At 41.4% G+C, this 8,458-nt stretch overlaps 1 protein-coding gene across 1 annotated transcript in view; it reads right to left on the reverse strand.

The window, feature by feature from the left end:
• HSPH1 (heat shock protein family H (Hsp110) member 1) overlaps positions 1–8,052 on the reverse strand; it is a 33,591-nt gene extending 25,539 nt beyond the window's left edge. Inside the window, exons 1-4 of the mRNA XM_070749859.1 lie at positions 7,535–8,052; positions 1,908–1,965; positions 1,361–1,501; positions 1,038–1,160 (exon numbers count right to left, since the gene is read on the reverse strand). Of these exons, the coding sequence (XP_070605960.1) occupies positions 1,038–1,160; positions 1,361–1,501; positions 1,908–1,965; positions 7,535–7,641 (429 nt within the window). The 5' untranslated portion in view covers positions 7,642–8,052. The remainder of the gene's footprint in view (positions 1–1,037; positions 1,161–1,360; positions 1,502–1,907; positions 1,966–7,534) is intronic.
• Positions 8,053–8,458: the final 406 nt, after the last annotated feature.

Here is an 8,458-nt window from a genome sequence, read left to right on the forward strand (position 1 = left end):
TAAAATAATATTTTCTCATGTTGCTTTTGATCTTTCCCCCAACTAACTTCAGATTGTGTCCCCTTGTTCTTGTGTTCACTTTCCTATTAAAAACACTTCCCTCCTGAACCTTATTTAACCCTTCAACATATTTAAATGTTTCGATCATGTCCCCCCTTTTCCTTCTGTCCTCCAGACTATACAGATTGAGTTCATTAAGTCTTTCCTGATACGTTTTATGCTTAAGACCTTCCACCATTCTTGTAGCCCGTCTTTGGACCCGTTCAATTTTGTCAATATCTTTGTGTAGGTGAGGTCTCCAGAACTGAACACAGTATTCCAAATGTGGTCTCACCAGCGCTCTATATAAGGGGATCATAATCTCCCTCTTCCTGCTTGTTATACCTCTAGCTATGCAGCCAAGCATCCTACTTGCTTTTCCTACCGTCCGACCACACTGCTCACCCCTTTTGAGACTGTCAGAAATCACTACCCCTAAATCCTTCTCTTCTGAAGTTTTTGCTAACACAGAACTGCCAATGCAATACTCAGATTGAGGATTCCTTTTCCCCAAGTGCATCCTATATTATACAAAGAGCATGATACCCTGGTCTTTCGAGAATGAAAGATTCCAATGCAAATCCTATACTATCATGGGATTCATTCAGATTTTAATGTTTCATTTAGATGTTAATGTCAATATCAACTTTCTTTCATCAAGAGCACAACTGCAAGCATTCCACATAGCAGCAGTCCCTAACCTTTCCAGCTCTTCCCAGAAGCGATGCAGGGTGGTTATGGTGGAGGGGATGATTTTGCATTCACAACCTGGTGCATATGAAAATAAAGTTTCATGCGCTCACCTACCGCTTGCATGGCTCAATTCCCAACAAGCTGCAGACCAGTATTGAGCCAAGGACCGAGGGTTAGGCATTCCTGCCATACAGTTCTACCCTGCCTTCAGATCATTCAAGTGATATTCAAAATTGCTTACATTATTTGAGAAACTATTAAACAAATAAAAACACTTCAACTTAAAATTTAGTCAATTTACTTACTGAAATAACACAATCTGTTACAGGTTTCTTAAGGTTATTTTCAGCTGTCTCCTTCAGTTTAGTCAGGAGCATAGCTGTTATCTGCTCCACACTAAACAAATGCTCTTCATCCATATATGTTACCTGCAGAAATTCAAGGGAAGTAAGTTATGTAGCACTTCAAACACTTTACTGTTTCTTTTTAGACACTGAATTTCCAACACCCCTCCCAAACTTTCTTTTGAAATATAAAGCATGTCAATGCTTCTTTTGTTTCATCTCCATAACCTTTTCACAACTGGTTTTTGCTCAGGAAGTTGTAACTATAATACTGACATATTCACCTTTATTCCAACACTCCCATTTTTCATCGGAACTACATAGTAGCTCAAATGCTCTTTTTCCTTCTGAATAAAAGGATCATTATATGCACGACCATGGAACCGTTTGAAATTATATACTGTGTTGTCAGCATGTGTAATTAGCTGTAAAAGGAGACAGTAATATCAGTGGTTAAAAAAATTTCACACTTCATTTACCATTGCTAATTAAAAATAGTAAATTGATGGACAAAAGGAGAGAAGAAATATTTCTATTTTCCTGCCCCAATTATTATTATTACAAATCTCATGAAACTGTTGTAGATGTAGATCTGATGAAACTAGTATACTGGAAATACAACATATTTGGAAGAAACATTATTATTATGGTATGAAATCTTGGATTTCTGATTTAGTTCTTGGATATAGACAGTACAGCAAAACCATGTATTTACTTTGTGCTTTACAGTTCTCCATAAATACCACTGTGTATATTAATTACACTACTGTCCAATTTGTATGCCAAAGATACAAATAACATTTATATTGTTGTTTTTAGAATGCAACTTACCTGATTTTTAGCAGACAGTCCAATTGCCCTGTTTTTGGACCCAAATGACACTACGGAACTGAAATATAAAAAAAACAACATCATTGGAAAGTTTATTCATGTTATATACAAAGGTGTAAAAACACTAAGTCATTATACTTAATATTTCCTTGAAAATTCTGAAGAATTTATAAACAAGCCAACAGTGCAGATACCTTAACAAGAACAATTTCTAAAATTATAGTTATTTTATACAAAGATTTATATTTGATGTGTTAAAATTACTGAAGAATCTTAACAATAATGTAGTTAGAAACATATATCAATCTAACAACATTGACTATTTAAACTGGGGCTACATGGGGCTACCTTTGAAAAGTGTTCGGAAACTTCAGATCATGCAGAACGCAGCCGCGAGAGCCATCGTGGGGCTTCCAAGATTTGCCCACGTTTCTTCAACACTCCGTGGCTTGCATTGGTTGCCGATCAGTTTCCGGTCACAATTCAAAGTGTTGGACATGACCTTTAAAGCCTTACATGGCATTGGACCAGATTATCTCCGGAACCGCCTGCTACCGCACGAATCCCAGCGACTGATAAGGTCCCACAGAGTTGGCCTTCTCCGGGTCCCGTCGACTAAACAATGTCGTTTGGCGGGCCCCAGGGGAAGAGCTTTCTCTGTGGCGGCCCCGGCCCTCTGGAACCAACTCCCCCTGGAGATTAGAACTGCCCCCACCCTCCCTGTCTTTCGTAAACTACTCAAGACTCACTTATACCGCCAGGCATGGGGGAGTTGAGATATTCCTTCCCCCTAGGCCATTACAAGTTATGCATGGTATGTTTGTGTGTATGTTTGCTTTTATAATAAGGGTTTTTAGTTGTTTTATTATTGGATTGTTACATGCTGTTTTTATTATTGTTGTTAGCCGCCCCGAGTCTACGGAGAGGGGCGGCATACAAATCCAATAAATTATTATTATTAATTCTCTATATTTGATCATGACTTAGAGAAGGGACGTCAAACTGGCGACCTGCAGCCCTGAAGCATCATGAGCAGGCCACACTACCCCAGCTCCGCGAAGAGGGAAAATATTGTGAAATGTCACATGGCAGCAATGTGATGCTGTGAGTTTGACCATCTGTGGTTTAGAGAAACAAGGAAGGATTTTGGGCAACACTCAACTAATTGATTTTTTAAAAAACCAGCTTAAATCAAAAGACAGCTGTGTTTTATGTATGCAAACAGTCCACTAAATTATAGAAGGCACAATCTGGGAATGAAAGTTGGGTTGAGTTTGTGTCCTTCATAATATACAGTGCTTATTTTTGTACAGCAGTGATAAAATTATGCTGTGCAATCTTCATTTAATGGATCATATGAAATAGTTTTCGGAAACAAACTAGACAACGTCATAAAGAATAAATGAATGTTGTAATACCGTTTTCAAAATAGCTTTGTTAAAATTAAGAAATGAAAACTGTTCAGTCTCTTAATATTTATTCTAAATTCAGTGAAGGGTTCATCACTTTCTTATTTTTTAAATTACAGTTTCCAATGACTTCCTAAACAGTTAGCTTAAGAGTTCCCAAAGGCCACATGTGGCTCTTGAAATATAACTCCATTAACCTCTACAAGTTTCAAAGCCTTATTTTTAACATGACATAAATGGAAAATTGTTAAATATATTACTGCCAAATAAGAATATTAAAAGATATGAATGTCATATTAATTTCATTTATTAAGTAAACAAAATTAAGAGATCTTCTCCAGGCCCCATCATAAATTTTGAGGACTTGTACAAGCATCCCAAAACCAAGTGGGTCCTTTATAGCCTAGAACAAATTATACATCTCTATTTATACCTTGGTATCAAGAAGAATAAAGATATATCTAACTCTGATTTATTGGGTTAAACTAAAACTATGGTTTAATGGGCTAAGTGTTAGGGTTAAGATTAGAACATCTGAACAATCATCCTAAAGTTAAAAACTAACAATGAGGAATCATATCACCGAGATTAAAATTATAAAGCATGCTAATTACACACTGAAACTCTGCGTGCAAGGGAAGCAACTTGCATATCATAGACCCTTTAAGAAATGTCACTGTCTACCTATTTCTTTGAATTAGTAGTACTGTATCCAATCACTCCCTTTACAAACTAGGACCACCTCTTTTCATCTTGTTTATAAACATTACCTATTCCACTCCAAAAATACAATCCATTAAATCCACAACTTTGGAGTTTAAAGTGTTAAATACCTAATAATACCTCCAGATCGTGCAGAATGTGGCCGCGAGAGCTATCGTGGGGCTTCCCAGATTCGGCCACGTTTCTACAACACTCTGTGGCCAGCACTGGCTGCTGATCAGTTTCTGGTCACAATTCAAAGTGTAGGTAATGACCTTTAAAGCCCTTCATGGCATTGGACCAGAATACCTCCGGAACCGCCTTCTACCGCACGAATTCCAGCGACCGATAAGATCCCACAGAGTTGGCCTTCTCCGGGTCTCGTCAACCAAACAATGTTGTTTGGCGGGCCCCAGGGGAAGAGCCTTCTCTGTGGCGGCCCCGGCCCTCTGGAATCAACTCCCCCCGGAGATTAGAACGGCCCCCACCCTCCTTGTCTTTCGCAAATTACTCAAGAACCACCTATATCGCCAGGCATGGGGGAGCTGAGACATCTCCCCCAGGCTTTTATATTTTATGTTTTTATATATCTTTTTATTATTAGATTTGTTTTAATGTTACACTGTTGTTTATTATTGTTGTGAGCCGCCCCGAGTCTTCGGAGAGGGGCGGCATACAAATCCAATAAATAATAAATAATAATAATAGAGGATCATGAATTTAATCTGAATTTAATCCCTGCTGGTGTCAAGGAATACATCTCAATAATCTCTGGAATATGCAAAGAAGTAGACATCCCAATAACATGAACATGTCAGTCCGATTTTGTTTTTCTAGAAGATCCTCTATTACCTGGCCAAAGGAAAATCCTTGTAGGGGGGGGGGGGGATAGGAAGTGTTTCCCCGTCTTTTACCTCCTATATTAATCTAGTAATGGAAAACTCCAGAAGCTTCCAGATTCTACTTGAAGTTGGCCTAATCCTCCGGTTTATCATGCCTCCTCTGAAACCAGCAGGCTCCTCCTTCCACCTCCCTCATCACCCTCCACACTCCCACCTCCTTCACAAACAGAAGCAGCTCATTATCCAGGGAGTATGTACGCCTAGGCAACAAATTGTGAAAAGATACTGCAGCAGCAGCAGCATCCCACTTCTGTGAACTTAACACCCAAAGAGAAAAGACAACAATAAAATGCCGATGTCATCCTACAGATCCGCCAGTCATATAGCATCTCTGCTCGTTGCTAATTTGGGAGGGCGGGATGGGGTTTTGGTGGGTGGGTGGGGGTTTGGTTCATTTCATTTTCCCTGCACGAACTATACAGAAGGGGTGTAATAAAGCTACACCGATGAGGTGAAAAAATAACAGCAGGGGGGTGAATCCATCTTCTTGAAAGACAGGTGCAGCCATGTGCTCCGATCATTTTTTTTAAAGAGGGGAAATGGCCTTCTGCCTAACGGTGAAAGGCAAGGAGCGAGGATGCTCGTAGGCACGACTACTCCAGAGAAATCTTTACTACTGGCTTTACAAAAAAAGGGATACCAACCTGCAACAACATCCTTACACACAGAATTTTGAATGAAAAGATATGTGACAGGGGATAGATATGTGACAGGGCATCTTAAAAGGGGGGAGATAGTGGAAGAGACAGCTTGATTAAGATACACCCACACACACTGTATTTATGTATGTATATATGTATATGTGGATTTTGTGTGTATATATATGTATTTATGTATGTATATATGTGTATGTATATATGTATGTATATGTGGGGTTTTTTGTGTGTGTATGTGTTTTTGTGGAAGCTGATACAGGAGATGAGCCTGTAGCCTAGAGGCTAAGGCCACTGCCTTACAAGACAGAGCCACAGGTTCAAATCCCAGTAAGGGTGTGGCTACCTGATGAAGGCAAATAAGTGCGAAATAGATCTATAGTAATCTCCCTTCCTTTTCATTATCAGCAAAAATATGTTACATATATACATATACATACATACATACATACATACATACATACATACATACATATATACATACATACACATAATCTATATCTATATATAAAATGCCGCTCAACTCCACAAGGACTCTGGGCAGCTTACAATAAAAAACAACAATTAAAAGACAATTTAAGAATACATTAATAGCCCTTAATGAAATCATCCATCTCTCTCAATCACTCATGGTCGGATCTAGATAGTGACCCATTCGATCAACTGCCCCAAGAAGACCAAAATAACCCTCACCCCCGATATATATATATATATATAAATATAATTACAATTATATTATTTATTAGATTTGTATGCCGCTCCTCTCCGTAGACACGGGGTGGCTCACAGCAATATATATATAAAAGGGAGCATTACTAGTTTTATATATATCGGAGCAGAATATCAGACCAGAATATCTCCCGGACCGCCTTCTGCCACACGAATCCCAGCGACCAGTTAGGTCCCACAGAGTCGGCCTTCTCCGGGTCCCGTCCACTAAACAATATTGTCTGGTGGGACCCAGGGGAAGAGCCTTCTCTGTAGTGGCCCCGACCCTCTGGAACCAGCTCCTCCCCGGAGATTAGGATTGCCCCCAACCTCCTTGCCTTTCGCAAACTTCTTAAAACCCACCTCTGCCCTCAGGCATGGGGGAACTGAGATAGCTTCCCCAGGCCTATATTGTTTATGTATGGCATGTTGTGTGCATGTATTTTAAATTATGGGTTTTTAGTTTTAATTATTAGATTTGTATTGTATATTGTTTTTCTATTACTGCTGTGAGCCACCCCAAGTCTACCAAGAGGGGCGGCATACAAATTTAATTAATAATAATAATAATAATAATAATAATAATAATAATAATAATCAATCGCAGGAGATAGCAGAATTGAGGAGAAGCAGCTAGAGAAATTAGTGAAATATGAAGATCTAAAAATCGAGCTGCAATGACTCTGGCATAAGCCAGTGAAAGTGGTCCCAGTGGTACTTGGCACGCTGGGCGCAGTACCAAAGGATCTCAGTGGACATTTGAAAACCATCGGAATTGACAAAATCTCCATCTGTCAATTGCAAAAGGCCGCTTTACTGGGATCGGCAAACATAATTCACCGCTACATCACGCAGTCCTAGGTGCTTGGGAAGCGCCCGACTGGTGATGAAATATGAAATTCAGCATAGTGATCTCATTTGCTGTGTTGTACTGAAATAATAATAATAATAATAATATTTATTTTATTTTTTTAAAAAGGGAGTGTTACTAGTCTTAGCCGGGTCCAATTCTTGGCGAAATGAAGCTCCACGTCAACCTGGAATGTCAGCCGCAGTACCTGGGTGGGATGAAATCTGCAGCATCCCCCATAAATACACCTCACGTTCGTTTCCACGTTTCCGAGTTGACGAGTGCCGTTATTTGCGGACGGACTGCCTCCCCCTACCCACCCACTCACCCACCGCCTGGCAGCCCGCTACCCCCACACACACACCCACACCGTCCATCTCTCAGCCGCCCCGGATTTACGTACGGAGTGCACCGGTCGCTGAACTCGTTAGCCACGGTCTCTATCCCGCCCGCTCTGGCCACCGCGATGTAGCAGCTCTGCGAGCCAAGATCGAAGCCCACCACAGCCATGACTGGGCAGCTCTACCGGCCGCTCCCGGGAAGGATTTGCACCCGGCTCGCTTGCCTCCTTTAAATTCCCAAGTCAGTCCGAGATGCGGGATGGAGAGTGTGTGGTGGGGGGTGTGAGCCTCTCGCATCCGCTGCGGGAAGACGTGCCACGCTCGCGCGCTCCACCCGCGCGCGAAACTCGCCACCTCCAGCGAAAGGGATATTAAAAAAAAAAAAAAGACTTCCCGATGACAATAGGCAGAAGTTTCCAGAATCGGCGGCGGCGGCTTCTTACTCGCCGGCTCCACGTGCGGCTTCCGCTTCCGCCTTCTCGGGGATTCGCGAATTCTCCCGGGCCAATGGCAAAGCCCGGAATCGGGTGACGCGGCTGTTGCCAGGACGACGTCGGACGCCGAGGATCTTCCCCAAAAATCTTTTGACGCAGGTAAGAGGCGTGGCTTTGGCGCGAGGTCCTGCGAGGGCATGCGCGGATTTTGCTGGCGGGGGGTGGAGGTGGGGGGAGAGAAGGGGAAGCTGAGGGACGGTTTGCTGTGTTTGGGTTGCTCGTAGGGGGGGGGAGTGATTAGGCGCATTTTGAGGGGAATGTCCGTTAATAGGTGCTTGGGGTTTCTTTTTTTTCTTTTTTTAAATTAAAATTCATTTCGATAACGCTTTTGCCCCTTAGGGTTGGTACAGTCTGCCACGGGCTAAGTTCATATTTTTGTATGCTACATTTATTTGGGTCATTATGAGAGGGAAAAGTGCGGTGATGGTGGGTTGGTCAGAGGTTATATAAAACAAAATAAATTGCATTTTTTGAACATATGCCATATGTCAT

Source organism: Erythrolamprus reginae, chromosome 4 (genome assembly GCF_031021105.1).
Source record: "Erythrolamprus reginae isolate rEryReg1 chromosome 4, rEryReg1.hap1, whole genome shotgun sequence".
In the NCBI taxonomy this organism is placed as follows: domain Eukaryota; kingdom Metazoa; phylum Chordata; class Lepidosauria; order Squamata; family Dipsadidae; genus Erythrolamprus; species Erythrolamprus reginae.